General features: G+C 35.4%; 1 protein-coding gene across 1 annotated transcript; it reads right to left on the reverse strand.

Moving 5' to 3' along the window:
* Nucleotides 1-7,202: 7,202 nt before the first annotated feature.
* LOC144438743 (cytochrome P450 1A1-like) lies at nucleotides 7,203-13,096 on the reverse strand. The gene is made up of 4 exons (XM_078127897.1): nucleotides 12,997-13,096; nucleotides 10,539-10,814; nucleotides 7,413-7,595; nucleotides 7,203-7,288 (listed from the first exon to the last, which is right to left on the reverse strand). Exons 2-4 carry the CDS (start codon nucleotides 10,738-10,740, stop codon nucleotides 7,203-7,205), a joined length of 471 nt encoding a protein of 156 aa, XP_077984023.1. The 5' UTR covers nucleotides 10,741-10,814; nucleotides 12,997-13,096.
* Nucleotides 13,097-15,745: the final 2,649 nt, after the last annotated feature.

Consider the following 15,745-nt stretch of genomic DNA (forward strand, 5'->3'; position numbering starts at 1 on the left):
GGTTTCATACATGGCAGCCTTTAGATAAGGTAAATTGTCGTGATCTGCATACACTGGACGACGATCAACACCAACGACGTCATCGATTTCTCGTTGGATTTTCTTCTGTATTTCAGGATGTAACATCATATCTACCAAGAACCATTTTAAGGTTGTTTCGATAGTTTCAGTGCCTGTGAAAATTCCAGAAATTTCAAAAAGGGAAATATTATAGTGTCACATGGCCTATTCAAAGAAGAATAAATTCTATTGAAGTTCAGTTGTTCTGTCACAGATGACATATTTATATTTTCAGTAAACTTAATATTTTAACAACATCGCATGGCCTAGTTTGACTGAAAGGTCAAAAGACTGTCTCAAGGATATCGGATTTAGACCACACAGGATTCCAAGCATACTCGAATACATGAGACGACGGTCTGCATTTCATAAATATCTAGGATTCATAGTGATCATTCATCAATGTTTTAAAATTACTTTTAGGGCATTTAACGCCCATGAAAACTCTATATGGAGTGCATTAATTATTTGGCCATTGGCCATGCGTTATGTATATTTAGACTTTAAGGACGTCACAATAAAGCACACTGATGGGGACGGACAGGCACTTCAGATTTGGCGAGAGGACTTGGCTTCGCGGGAAGTCAATGAACGAGGCACTATGCTGGGTGTTCGCCTTCGTCTCGAGTGTAGATTTATACACAAACTGTGTAGTCTGAGCTAATTCCCTTTAAAGTTCAAGTGTGATCCTGGTACGTACATACAGAAGTTGAGTCAGATATGAGATATGAGAGTGATTCGGGTGTTATTACTTGGTCTATCAGCTGTGTGCGAAGAACAAGTAGTAATATTGGTGGCGATCCGGGGCTTGAAGAACAGAAAGTAATATTGATGGAGATCCGGGGCTTGAACAACCATTTGTGTGTATAATGAACCAAGTTTGAACCTTACGAAGACTTACCGACAACCTTTAAGAAGAAAAGCACAACCCCACTGGGTGAGTAAAACAAATTAACACTGTAACGAAGAAACAATGATGCATGAGAAGAAAAAGTTTGTACAAAGAGGGATGCGGAGAAGATTCAAGAACTTTTCGAAAGGAAACTTTAACGATTATGTTCCAATGGTGGGAATGCTACACGAACTAGAACTGATAACATTGCAGTAACGGAATATAACATTGCAGAAGGAGAGAATGTGTCAAAAAGCGTCGAATTTTGAATAACGAGACAACGATAACGACTATGACAAACTTGAAGTGAAGCCATCAACGCGACCAGCTGACATTCGATTGCTACAAGCACGAGTATGAAGAACACTTTAATTTTCAACAAAAAATATCGGACGCTTATACAGAACGCAGCAGTTTGCATGTGAAGTACATATTTAAGACTTTTGACGGACAAAGAACTCATTAATCATACGGTAGTAAATTTTTTTTAAAGATTGACATTATTATTATTGCTCAATTCGTTTCTATTCACGATCAGCGAGTTTGTTACTGTGTGTACAAAGCTAATCATGAGAGACATGTGTAAGAAATAATAATTGTATGCTCGATTTAGTTTGACGACGAACAATTCTGGAAATCTATTTTCTTATCACAACCATTTCAGTGATGCTGTTTTACATCTCAATGGTCGCGTACAAGCAGAAAGAATATTATTGATGATTTTTCTATGGAGAAAATTTTAGTTTTAATAAGGATATTTCTTGAAGTATGGAGTATTGGAAACTCCTCGAAGTTTTATTGACTCTGAGTTATTGTGAGCCGAAAACGCTACAGAAATGCGTTGCTCACACGTTGAGTCGGACTGTGTGATGTAAAGTTCCTACACAGTAAAGGAAGGAACCAAATTGATATAGTATTTTATTGAATCTGCAGTACAAGATAAATATTTGATTTTCAAATTTGGGTGTAAAACAGAGATCCGACCGAAATGAGCTGTGTTAATGTCTATACGAAATTCCTTTTAAATTCTGCAAGAATTTATGAAATTCCTCAGATGAACTGTTAATCGTTCGAACTTCCAATTATGGGGTCACCAAAGGGCAAACAAAAATGTCCATAATCATTTATAGATACAAAGAAAATTGCACCCATATACTCGATGAGAAAGGACTATTTTCACTTGAGCAGCGTGCATAATTTCTAGTGGTATTGATTCAAAGGGTATATTGAATTGCAATGAGAAAATTGCCAACCTACTTATGGTCAATCAGGTTACTTGTAATGAAAACTAAATTGACTTATTGGATTAATATTAATGGTCTTAATAGTTCTGTACAAGTCGTTAACATACTGAAGATGTCAAATTTTAAACATGGATGAACAGCTAAGATGCCTGTAATGTTTAAATAATGACGTAGGGTTTCTTACACGACAATGATGGTGTTGGCGCAACTGACTTCTCTTGATGACTGTAACAGCTGATTAGTTAGTGTAACTTAAGGATAGCTGTAAGACAATACATTTAGGTCAGTGTTCTTGATAGCTGATATCAGGGTGAAATCACAAGTTACTGGACTTAGATTACTTGAATAACATTGACTGGTTAATTTTGACTTCACTAAACAAAGACGACGTCACTGACACACACTTTTATGCTACACCATTTTTCATAATATTGATTTCGTCTGCAGTTAAAGATTCAATTTGGAATATGATCACGAATATGGCATGCTGACCGTTTGTCAGTGACAATTTTCAATATTGGCGTGATAAAATATTTAAGAGTTAATATTTATTCATAGCATAGATATTTAATGTCATCATTTGATTTTACGAGACAGATACCTACATTCCTTTCAGATAGGAATACTTATGTTATAATTTAGTTATGTACACGATGAATCGGGTATAACTTGGTCAACATTAAAACATTCTTCTATTTATATTTCTTTATGTTCAACTTTTAAATGCTGCAGATATAAAATTCCTAGCAAAGTTCTTTAAACCTGAGAATTCTATTGATGACTGTACTTATCTGGTAGTGTTAATGAAAATAGAGGGGGCCCGAACAGTACGTTATGGATGGTCATATCTATCAGTATGATTGTGTGAATGATTGAAAAAGACTGGCCAGTCGAACGTATGTTTGTGATGTGATTGAGAAGTACACAATTCAATAGCCAACTCAGGATATAATTATTCTACGATTCAATTTTCTAATTATCTGTGATGTCTCTCTTTGATGTCATTTATTCATTGAAGTACATGTTGACGAAATAAGTATATCTGGTTCGGAATTTGATATTTTAGCAATCTTAGTTTTCAAGGGTCGTATAAATTTTACATTTCTAACACTTCATACGAAACAGCATTAATTACTTCTAAGACTTTTCAATATTTTCAATTTTCATTTATGAAGGGTAAATTATTTTTTTAGATATTTTAGTCTGTAACGAGGGCGTTACAAATTTTGGAAAGAGGGGAAAGTGTCACAGATGACATATTTATATTTTCAGTAAACTTAATATTTTAACAACATCGCATGGCCTAGTTTGACTGAAAGGTCAAAAGACTGTCTCAAGGATATCGGATTTAGACCACACAGGATTCCAAGCATACTCGAATACATGAGACGACGGTCTGCATTTCATAAATATCTAGGATTCATAGTGATCATTCATCAATGTTTTAAAATTACTTTTAGGGCATTTAACGCCCATGAAAACTCTATATGGAGTGCATTAATTATTTGGCCATTGGCCATGCGTTATGTATATTTAGACTTTAAGGACGTCACAATAAAGCACACTGATGGGGACGGACAGGCACTTCAGATTTGGCGAGAGGACTTGGCTTCGCGGGAAGTCAATGAACGAGGCACTATGCTGGGTGTTCGCCTTCGTCTCGAGTGTAGATTTATACACAAACTGTGTAGTCTGAGCTAATTCCCTTTAAAGTTCAAGTGTGATCCTGGTACGTACATACAGAAGTTGAGTCAGATATGAGATATGAGAGTGATTCGGGTGTTATTACTTGGTCTATCAGCTGTGTGCGAAGATCAGTAGTAATAGTTCTTTGATATGCCTGTCTGGATGAAAATATCCCTACTTGGTATAGTTATTCGGTTAGTGTAGAGTGGGACTCAGGAACGCATGTCTGTAAATCGGATGACACCAATGCTTTCAGTGGAAATGTATTAAAAGGCATAAGAGAATGGTCGTAAAGTTACTTATTTCTAGAGAAGTTATTTTTCAAAAGAATAATGACAAAATAATTCAGCACAAAAGGGGAATTAAGTGGATCAGTGGGTTTATGAATGGGTAGTACCGTGGAGATACAATTTTTCATATTGTCCACAAAAATAATGGCCTCCTTAGGGGATGAAGACAATATTTGAACAATATGTTAATTAAATATATGTATCCTTTTCACTCGTTTCATTTATATTGTGTGCCACTTTCTGAACTGTGATTCTGACATAAAGAATATCAAGAACAGTAGATTCTTTCTGCGTTCATGCGTGTTGAGGATCTTTCTTTATCGAAATTCTACTACTGTTCAGTAGTAACCTATGACTCTAGAGCATTAAAGTATGAGTTAGGTGTATATCAATCTTTCAGAACGGACGATAAAGTTATTCTTTGACCTAAAGTCATGTTTGATTATTAAAATGATTAATGTGTTCCCGTAAAATGTGGAAATCAAGACGGCATGATTTATATGGCAAAATTTATTTCTCATGATTTATGGGAAACATATTCTCATTCAAACTTTGTAATGTATAGCATTTTAGTTTATTTAACATGTTCACCATTCATTCAGTAGTCGCATAATGTAAGGTAAAATACTCCAAATTAATGTTGATGAGCATATGAACTTACAAGATATATGAATCATACAAATAGTAGACCGAAATCTTGTATACTTGTAAACTGTTATTCCATATCATTCCCGTAATCATAAAAAGATACAACTCACCTGCAGAAAAAAAGTCCATCACATTTTGTAAAACAACTCTGTCATCAAAGTCCTTTGCTGAAATACCAGCTGTAGGATTCTTCTGATACTTTTCTTGTGTCAGTAACATTACATCAATCACATCACGTGGGGGGTTCGCACTGTTAAACTGTTCTTTACGTGCCCTCAGTCTGTTTTCCATATACTTGATTCGATGGGATGCTGCTTTCTGCAACCTATCAAGTTGTACTTTAAAGAATGGCTTCAGCCATCCGGCATAGTCTGAATTAAGAACAAAGGGGTGTATAGTTAGAGAAAGAAATGATAATAGCACACCATCAGTTTGGTTCTATGAATGAGTGGAAATAACAATAACATGTAAATGGGAGCAAAGGTGAGGATTTTGTGTCCTGCTTTAGTTGATGTCACGAAAGGTCACTTTTCCCACCCTGCATCACTCGACTTTTCTAACCAGATATAAATTGAATGCCTTCTGTAAGGGCACAGCATTTGGATTTTGTTCCTAAATGTATTATTTGTTGGAATGTAAAATCCTAAGCTACATATAATATACCCATTTAATTGGGAAATTAATTTTACCAATTTAACTATATGACATTTGATGTGTGTGAACTTAAAACATCGCCTACTCATTACAAATCAGCTACACAGCAATCTTCAAAGGACACATTTACTTTGTCATTACCTGTATATGAACCATATGCAATTTTGTACACCTGCAATCTTTTTAAATATTGCCTAATTAATAAAACCATTTATTATGCATATAATTGCTTACAAATCAAAACTGAATCAGCAAATTATTTATATCAAACAGGTGCACTATTATCACAAATGAATGAACCAAAGTTTAACGACATTGTAGTGTGCATTCTGAAAGAGTAGCCTAATTATTACAAGCAATACATAAATGCAAAATCAGTAAACTGTATCACACACTTGCACTTTATCATTATTAATTGATATACCAAATTACTAGTATATTAAATGTGAAGCTTAAATTCTTAAAGATATAGCGCACTTATCGAAACTCATTAATTATGCAAATGACACGCTATAACTAATACCTACAGCAACAAGCTTTGTTAGACGTGCACTCTGTTATGGTTGATGAATACACTGAATTACATGGAATTTGAAGTGTATAATGTTAACATATCGCCTTGAAAATCATTCATTACGCAAAGTCACTCATTAACCTCTCATTCTGATTGGTAGAGAGTCTTGCATAAATGCAAAGCTATTTTCCACCAACAGCCATATCTTCCATTTGTTGTATCATGTCGCCATTGCAATCCCCTTGTAAATAAATCTCACAGGGAACTAAAAACCCAGTAATACTCAGCATTTTGAATGCAAAATGTATTGTCACTGTGACCATGCTAAATATCATCGCTGTATACTTTGTAAGAACGTTTTAAAAATTTCCATCCTCGAACGGCAAAACATGCGGAAACGACGGACGCAAGCGATCATAAACATCAATTCCTACGCTCGGTGAAGATATAATAAAGGCACTTTATATATAGAACGCCATATATCCAGAAATTGTAACAGGAACTATTAAAATGAAGTAAAAAACACATGTAGAAACATGTTGATTATCTAATGAAAAAACAACAACGCGTAAGTTAAAATAGCAAGAAATGCATATTAAAAACAAAAGAAGGTCCGATAAATAATGAACAAGTCAATACCAACTTATTTATATGTCGCGGGCCTGTTTAAAAAGGTAAGTTGTGAGACTGGTCTTAAAAGAAGTCACAGTTTTTCATTTCCGTGTAAATAAGATATCAAAAATTGCCATTGGTGCTTATTAATAACTAGAACAACACATATTAATATAATCAATATTATGTTTGTGTACATTAAATAAAATACAGTATGCAATAGAAGGACGCAGACTCAATATTTATTTAAAGATGAAATTGAGTAATACGCAAATAGTAAACGTAACGTGATTACTAAAGTGCACCATAGATTGGATGATAAAGTTACGGCTGAATTGTCAACAACTGCATAGCAGTCATCAGAGAGATGGCCGTGTGGTTTAACTAGTATAATGACCTCTCCCAGCAAGATATGAAACGGTATTTGACAATTAAGAACATATTAAGCAGTGTGTGCATGCATATCCGGTACATCACGTGCCTTTCAACTTGGTTTTGGTGTTGAAGATTTATCGATGTACTGGTAATGGTATGTAATTGTATCTTTAAGTGTGTAGGTTTTTAGATTCGTCTGTGCTTTTGGGAATTTTGTTCAATGCTATTTATTTCTGTACTGGAGGTTTGGTGTATTTTACTTTTTGCGGGCTCCTTTTGGCGAGCAACCATATACACATGAAAGGACCACCATCTTTGAATAAGTTAAATAAATAGAAAAAAAATCAGCAGGGTCTTTGTTTCCCTTAAGTGAAAGTGTCATCAACTACTTGCAATTAACAAGGTAGCATATAAAGGAAGAACCACAGATAACTTACCTACGGGAGAGGCTTCTGCAAAATAACGAATCGACTCTACGTTCGACTCTATAAAGTCAAGAAATTCTTGATCGTCTTCATTATAGGTCTGCCCTTGAACTAGTTGAGATATCGTATTGAATGCAATCAAACTCAATGGCACATGGGGATCGAAATCAGAGCTTCCTCTCTCAACGAGCTTTTCTGTGAGTCAAGGGTACCAGAAAAATATCAGAGATATGACACTAACTAATCATGCCAATTCTGGTAGTATAGTATGCATATAGCTAAAATTACATAAATTGAAAGTTTTGAAAATCTCCTGATAAATTTGTATATCGGCTGTTAGTCATTAGCCCCAAGTGGCAACGCTTGAATGGTGGATATAGAATTGATTTATGTCCCATTATGCGCTCTTCCATACCTGCGTCCGTCAGTGGACAGAAATATCTCAAGACAACCATCACTCAATTTCAACCAAACCTGGAACGCATGTCAAACACTGAACGGTATATATACACGTACATAATTTCGTTTCCTTGACTTTTATGGCAAAACGACGACTATATTTTGTATATATCAATGTTGAAGTTCCAAACGCGAACTTGACCGTTGGCCTTGACCATCGTATTCAAGGTCACATATCTGAGAGGTGTTGTTTTACCATAACACATGAAGTAAACGTTCAAAAAAAAATTCATGAATGTGGAAGGTAATGGATGTTTTTATTAGAATATTTTTGGAGAGACACTGATCTAAAATTCAAAATGCAATAACTGGAAAAATTAATGATGGAAATTACTCCTTGAAACTAAAACCTACATCAACAAGCATTATATTACACGTGTGCTTTATTATGTTTGATGTATGATGTACCAACATATATGAAATTTGAAGGTTGAATTCTAGGATATTGGTAAATATGAAAAGTCATTAATTACGCAAAATACTTATTACTATCAAAACTATTGCAAGTACATGTAATTTGTTATCATCAATTCTATGAAAACACATAAGATATAGTCTAATTGCCACGAATCTTTAATTTACGCAAATGATTCATTAAAACTAAAGGCCATGTCAATAAGGTTTTTACGATATCTGGGCATCGTAATAGTTAAAAACTATGCCAAAAAGCTTTAAAGGAAATATGTCCTTTCTTGTGGTTGATTTACGTGCCAAATTATATGAAATTTGAAGCTTGCATTCTTAACCTACAGCCTAATTACCAAGTATGATTAATTATGCAAATTACTCATTATACGTAAATACAATAGGAAATATGTGTTCGACGAATATTCGTGGTCATGGTACATTTCACATGTTGTAAAATACAAAAAAAATAATATGAAATATATATTATTTTAAATATTAAATATATCAAAATGTATATCAAATACTAAAGAAATGAACTGGCTAACAGAGGAAGCTGGAAGGGTCTCACGTGACACCTATGTGACCGTCGACCACTAGAGCGTACCTCAATGACCTTTCGGTGAGTAACTCATGTTTTTTTCCGTTTTCTTACCATTTGCGTCATTAATGTTTCGTTTAGATGTTCGGTTTTTGTTGTTATGGCCATTACGATGATCATGCAATATGATATATGCTTCCAGTTGTTATAGGGAGTGTAAAACGAAAATAGACATTGGTACTCGACAACTCAATATCGAAATCAGAACTTCCGAGGTTTTCCTGTCGATTGTTTTCATCTTTTGTGAAACATTAAAAGGCATTTGAATAATTATGTTCAACAACTGATCATGACGTTTACTAGGACTTCACAAATCATAATTATGGGTCCGAATTACATCCCTAGTTAATGAAATTGACTTGGAGTTGTGATCTTGTTAATCGTACTGACGTACAATAGTCGTGTACTACAAAACTTGTATGAAAGAAAATTTAGACCTCCAGGGCCTATTTTATGTATAAGCTTTAGATATTCAGAAAACACACTCGATACTACTTTATATTTTGGGATTTTCATATTACGGATTGATGTAGTGAATATTTCCCCCTTCACATGCCACATGAAATATCAAAATGATATAGGAGGGCAGCTACAAATATCGCCATTCCAGCTCGAATTTACACATATTATATCTACTTCTAGCTCTGGCTAATTTAGTAGCAGAAGACATTGGCCCTGTTAATATATTTCTTAAATAGTAATGCCCTAGTGAGGTCGTACATTGTAATATTTCGCAATAATACATTATATTAACCAAAATACCCCATCATACGTTACTTCAATTTACGTAGCCTGAGCACATTTTGTTATGTGGCTAGACAAGAGCAAAACCATGTCGGATTAAAATATGCGAAACTGAGAGACTCGCACAATTTGAGGCTATAGATAACTTGATAATACAAAAGCCGAAGTCTAGTTGTAGTTGTATTTACTTTTACTTGAGCAAATGTTTGTATTTTGGAAGGTAGACGGTCGTATTTAAACATCTACCATTTTAGCTTAAGATGCACTCAAAATACGACCTGCTTACGCGAGTTGCCTTCATTCTGGTGTCACTATTACACACAATTGCAGGGTAATATCGAATTTACAAGTTACAAGGTACTTGAAAATATCTCAAACCTGACAGGTGTGAAAGTGGGTGTGGACGGTGATTTAATAGTTGAGCAAGTTGTGAAAAGCTCGCCAGTTTGCCTTGTCTCATCACTTGTCTAACGCGGGCACCTTCCACATGGGTCAAATCACCCACTTTCTACCGAAAATCATGAACGGACTTTGTCTTTTTCTAACTAAAGCCTTTTAAAGTACACAAGAATCCATATATTTTGTAAAATTTGTAAATTTTGGGCGAACAACAAATGGGCGAAAAACCCGGCCGAAATTTATGACCTGACGGTCAAGTGTGACTTCACGAATTCGCCGAAAAATCAGTATTCCTATCAATAATTGATTGTACGTAGTAGCACGGAGGAAGAAATATCCGTCGAGATTTCGCTTTTATAGTATCTAAATGATGAACTTTTGTGAAAGTTACAGCGAGTTGAAAATACCCCAAACTACGATTGTGAACACTAAGCAGCCACCATAGTAAACGTACCACACGATCATGATCGAAGTTACCACCGTTCACGCTCTGTACACCTTCCAGACCCTATGTAGGAAATATATCTTACCTATAAGCTTGTCTACTTCCATTGTAATTACTTCACTCCACCTCGCTTTACCGCCAACACGCAAAGCAGTGTGTGTACTCTTCCTCAAAACATTCCAAAGTTCAGTGTGATCCATAAAGATGACTTCTTTACACTCAGTCCAAATCTTCCAGGTTTGGAAATCACGTGGACGACCAGCAAAGTCCGCCTTTTCGTCAACCATAGCTTCAGATAACACCTTGTAAGAATTCAAGACCACGACACGTGTTTTGAAGAGGTTCAAACTGTACACGGCCCCTAAAGTCAATAAATGATTCGAAAGATGAGCCCTTTTAGCATGACCGCATCTACCATGTTCCAAGCTAGGTGCCTACCTTTTAACTAAATATAACTTTATATTCTCATATGCAGAAATAGTTATCCTTATCTCTTGCCATATCTATGGAAAGCCACAGTTGGTTTTAACAGTCCATGACTAAACAACACATTGACCACTTCGTTAATTGTATGATGACTGTGTACACATCTTTATATGAGTTGTACATGTATCTTTATGTGATGAGTGTAAAAAGAACTTTATCATATACCTATGCCGAGGTCAAATGTCCTTGAACACGTTTAATGGGAAATATCACTTCTGATATTAGACATTAAACATCATGATATTCGTTCATATGTTCTGAGAAAACACCTTTTTGATTGGACAAAACTTGGTGATTCCAAACATAAACAAGCCAAATGGTGGCCGATCTTCTCCATCGATGTCATTGCATATGGCCACAAATTCATGCATCATTCACAATAGGAAAATATCTGTATCCAAATGATACTAATTTTATATTAAATTACAAATTACAATTCTCTGTACTGGTTCGTGCAATTTGCAGTGGTATATCTAATGCGACTGTAATCCACATGACTGTGTGTCTGTGCTACACTGTATCACACTAACATACTACTACTACTACTACTACTACTACTACTACTACTACTACCACCACTACTACTACTCCAGAATTTTACAATTGCGCTCAAACATCTCTTTTATTAAGATATGGAAGCATTTTCGGAAACTTCTAGAGAATCTACATTGCTACAAAGTTCGTATCTCAACATAATTATTAAAAATTTACTCCAAAATCTGATTAAAATTGACGATCATTTAAATATTTCACCAAATTTGGCTGACACGGCCAGCACAGTGCACGAAGTGCATATCAGACTGCTCTCATTTTATTTTTCGTGTTTACTCTTAAAATTCCTTGGCATAAGTATATGATAAATTACCCAATATCATCTCTTTGTAACAAAGTCAACATTTGTGCCATTTCTGCAACATGACCCGAGTTGCCATAGATTAATTTTATCCATATGTTGTGAACTCGCTCCTCAGACATCGGCAAGTAAGTAGTTCACAACATATTACATATTAGTAAACAACTATTATTCTTACATATGTACCACTGTGTATGTTGATGTACAGTCAGAAATAAAACCAGTATTTTCAATGCTGGCTATGCAAATGAAATAAACTGAGATAAATTAGATCCTAAAGCAAAACCAATTCCTGATGAAAATAAGCAAATAAATGCATTTGTTTTAATGCACATAGGTGTCTTTCCCATTGTTACACACTTTTTGAACAATTTTTTGTCGGTTCATAAAGCATTTCACTATTTCTCTCAAACATCCATCGAGGTATCAAATAACTATGCAAATTAGTCGCTTACCTATCAAATAACTATGCAAATTAGTTAGGTATTTTCACTGCAAACAAGAAAACAACACATCAACTACTTTCCGTATGTAAACATTATCGATCTTGATGTTTAGTAATGTATGGAAGGTATCAGGTATACTAAATGTTTCCACTGGATAACTGTACACTTCTATGAAACAGTTTTAAAGCAAATTCATTACTGTTTGTCATTTTAAACTAACATCGACCAGGAAAACCAAGAATCGTCAACTGTCATCACGCGTCTGCAGCTTACACGTACACACAGTTACACGGATTTGTGTCGATGTTAGCTGCCTCCGAACCGGTCGCGAACGCCACCGCTATATATCGATAGTGATTAGAAAATAAACTATATAAATAATGAAAGTATTGGTTTTACTAGACTATTAAGTGTAACTTCCAGGATTTGGAGAGTTAATTCTTAAATATGCCCGTTATTCTCTTACAAATATCGACGAACTGACTACTTTTACAATGTAAACGGAAATGTGCATAATAATAGGAACAGTCTCAAAGGGTTACATGTACAGCTGATGTTGGGTGACCTAAAATCAAATACGCAGCGATATTTGTCCTTTTCTAAATTATTAGGTTTGGAGCAGTTTGGACTACATATGTAGTAATAACAGAACCCCACGGCCTCACAATGGATGGTAGGTCATACAGAAGTTATTTTCACGAGTGATTTGGTTTATGTCGCCGTATATATGATATGTTTGAACTGTTAATGATCCTTACCGTATTGTCGACTCCATTCAGTCAGCTTCAAGTGTGGTTGTGGTCCGAATTGTAGTAAGTTACCGATCACTGGCCAACCAGCTGGACCTTTAGGGTAGGTTTTAGGTAATTTAGGTCTGTTTGACATCCAAGTAAACAGTATGAGAGCGATCGAACAAGCTACCAGTGCGACCTCGGTTAACATGTTTTTCTTTTGACAATGTCCAGAGTGTGCGTTTCATCGACGATACAAATGTATAGTATACGGTCAAGAATAGCACGAAACTAAATATTTTGGTTAACTCAGTTACTTGATGACGTACTATTAAAAAAGCCAACGTCAAAAGTACGGTTAAACAATAAACCTGCACAGAACTTATGGTAAAACCACTGGTACAAACGCGAACCGCGTCATGTACTGTATTCCAAGTCAGCCAACAGAATAGTTGAAGGATGATCAACACGTATGCCTTTCCAAAATATGCACATTAGCACCAGAATCAGAATCAGAATCAAATTCTAGCTTTACGATTCTAAATTCATTCCATTCTGTTTACTTGGGTAGTAATTTTCGTTATGAACTCTAAAAATGAAGTCTGTTTTGGCACTTTATACAATGTAGTGATATTCTGGCTACGTAACAACATAGATATGTAAGTCTTTGACATCTCAACATCACGTATTTTCGGAATTGGGTCTAAATTCTGATATATTTTGGCAATCTTGAGTATGGCAGGGGTGCTTACTATAATGTAATGTACGTGGCAAACATAACAACAGCTGATGATGGGTACGGTAACAGTTTGTACCAGGTACGATTGAAGTGTTGAACAAAAATTTAATATGACGTGTCAAGACGTGATGTGTTAATTTTAGAACTCGATCGTATGAATTCATACTGTAAAAGAATAAATATTGCACAGATATATATATATTTTATGGTCTTTGAGATATGAATTTGTATTAATTTAGACAAGTTGATTGGATATTGAACGTCGGGTGATGCATTTCATCAGACTTAAAAATATGTCAAACTCTAAAAACAGAGATTATGTAGTAAACTTTTCAGTGCATTTAAGTTGAGATTTTAGCCCATCTTAGAAAGAACAAGGAGGGGGAGATTGATCATGTAATAACACCAACGTACGGAGTCGTCCAGGACGGTACGGTACTGTACTGTCAAGAGTCACAAGTTAAGTTGTGAACGTTTAGTTTTATGTAAACAAATCCTAAATCTAGATAAAACAACATGTAAGGTCAAATTGATTAATGAGACAGAGGTACGGGTATGGTCATGTTTTGCTATTCCATAGAGGTCACAGGTTTCACAAGTGACATTTAAGTAAACACAGTCAGATATATCGATAACTGCACGGATAGCCGGTAACCAACGTTTCATTAGGTCAGGTACGTACACGGTATCAACAGCAGACTCATTTGTAGACCCGATCATGTAATCCCGATAATTTAAAAAAACCTTCACGGTAACAGAATAAAGGTAAATGTCAGGAAGATTTCCCAAAGTTTTCTCTCATGACAGCATGACACGATGCAAAGTGGGGGTGGGAGGGGGGTTGGGGGTTGGGGGGTTGGGGGGTTGGAGCATATCTAGTCCTTAACTGCGGGTCTGTTTGTGACTGGAAATCCCTAGCATATTTTTGGATCGTACACGGGTAGATGTTTTCAACTTCGGTGTATGACAAGTATGAACATATTTGGACTACTCCCCCCCCCCCGGGATTATCGGTATTTAATACACTGTCGGTTCGCAAAAGTTACCACATTATTAGTCATTATTACAGCCTCGGTTTATTTTGATAAATTATCGGTAACTTTATCGACAATATTGGCGGATAAATTATCGTTTGGCTTTTACATTATCAATTGTAACACACCCTATATTAGAAATACAAAACTGACATACTTTCTCTTGTGATTGTAGTATCACTGGAACTCTTCACGATCGGGTTGACAAATGAGTCTGCTGTTGGCACCGTGTACGTACCTGACCTCATGAAACGTTGGTGACCGGCTATCAGTGCAGTTATCGGTATATCTGACTGTAATTTGAATTTGAATTTTTTGAATTTGAATTAATGGGTAAGAACAAGCTGTGCTTGATAAACCCCATGTCTATTACTCGAAGGTAACTCTCCAAGTTCGATTTAAATAAGTTGGTGGTTGAGGATGTCACAACATAGTCACTTGTTGTGACACCTGTGACCTCTATGGAATAGCAAAACATGACCAGACCCCAATCTGATTAAAATCCGATGTAGATGTCGGCTAATCAGGCGATCAGGCTAAAAAATGTAAACATGTACTACGAAGGTCAATTCAAGCTAAATAACGATGGTAAGATAGCAATGCACGATTAGCCGACATCTACATCGGATTTTAATCAGATTGGGGACACTCAGGCTTACTTATTTAGTTACGTTTACGAAAACAAATAACAAACAAAATAAATAAATAAACCAGCAAACTATAGAGTAATTACCAATCGTTATCATCTACAATAATTACTAAATGCGAAATAGTCATGATTATACTAGTCTAGTTCCTATCGTTACTATTTATACCATCACTCACACAAAGGGTTAGAAACCACAGTTTGGCATCTAGACTACACATATATTTCTGTGGGTTATGTGCGATTGTGGCCATTTCGCATCTTTTATAAAGTGTACAGTCATAAGACTATTTCATGTTGTTTTGGAGTTGTGTAATATTCATTTTCTTTGAAATGATAATCTTCACTTGATTTGTT

This window comes from Glandiceps talaboti, chromosome 8 (assembly GCF_964340395.1).
Source record: "Glandiceps talaboti chromosome 8, keGlaTala1.1, whole genome shotgun sequence".
Taxonomy (NCBI): Eukaryota; Metazoa; Hemichordata; class Enteropneusta; family Spengelidae; genus Glandiceps; species Glandiceps talaboti.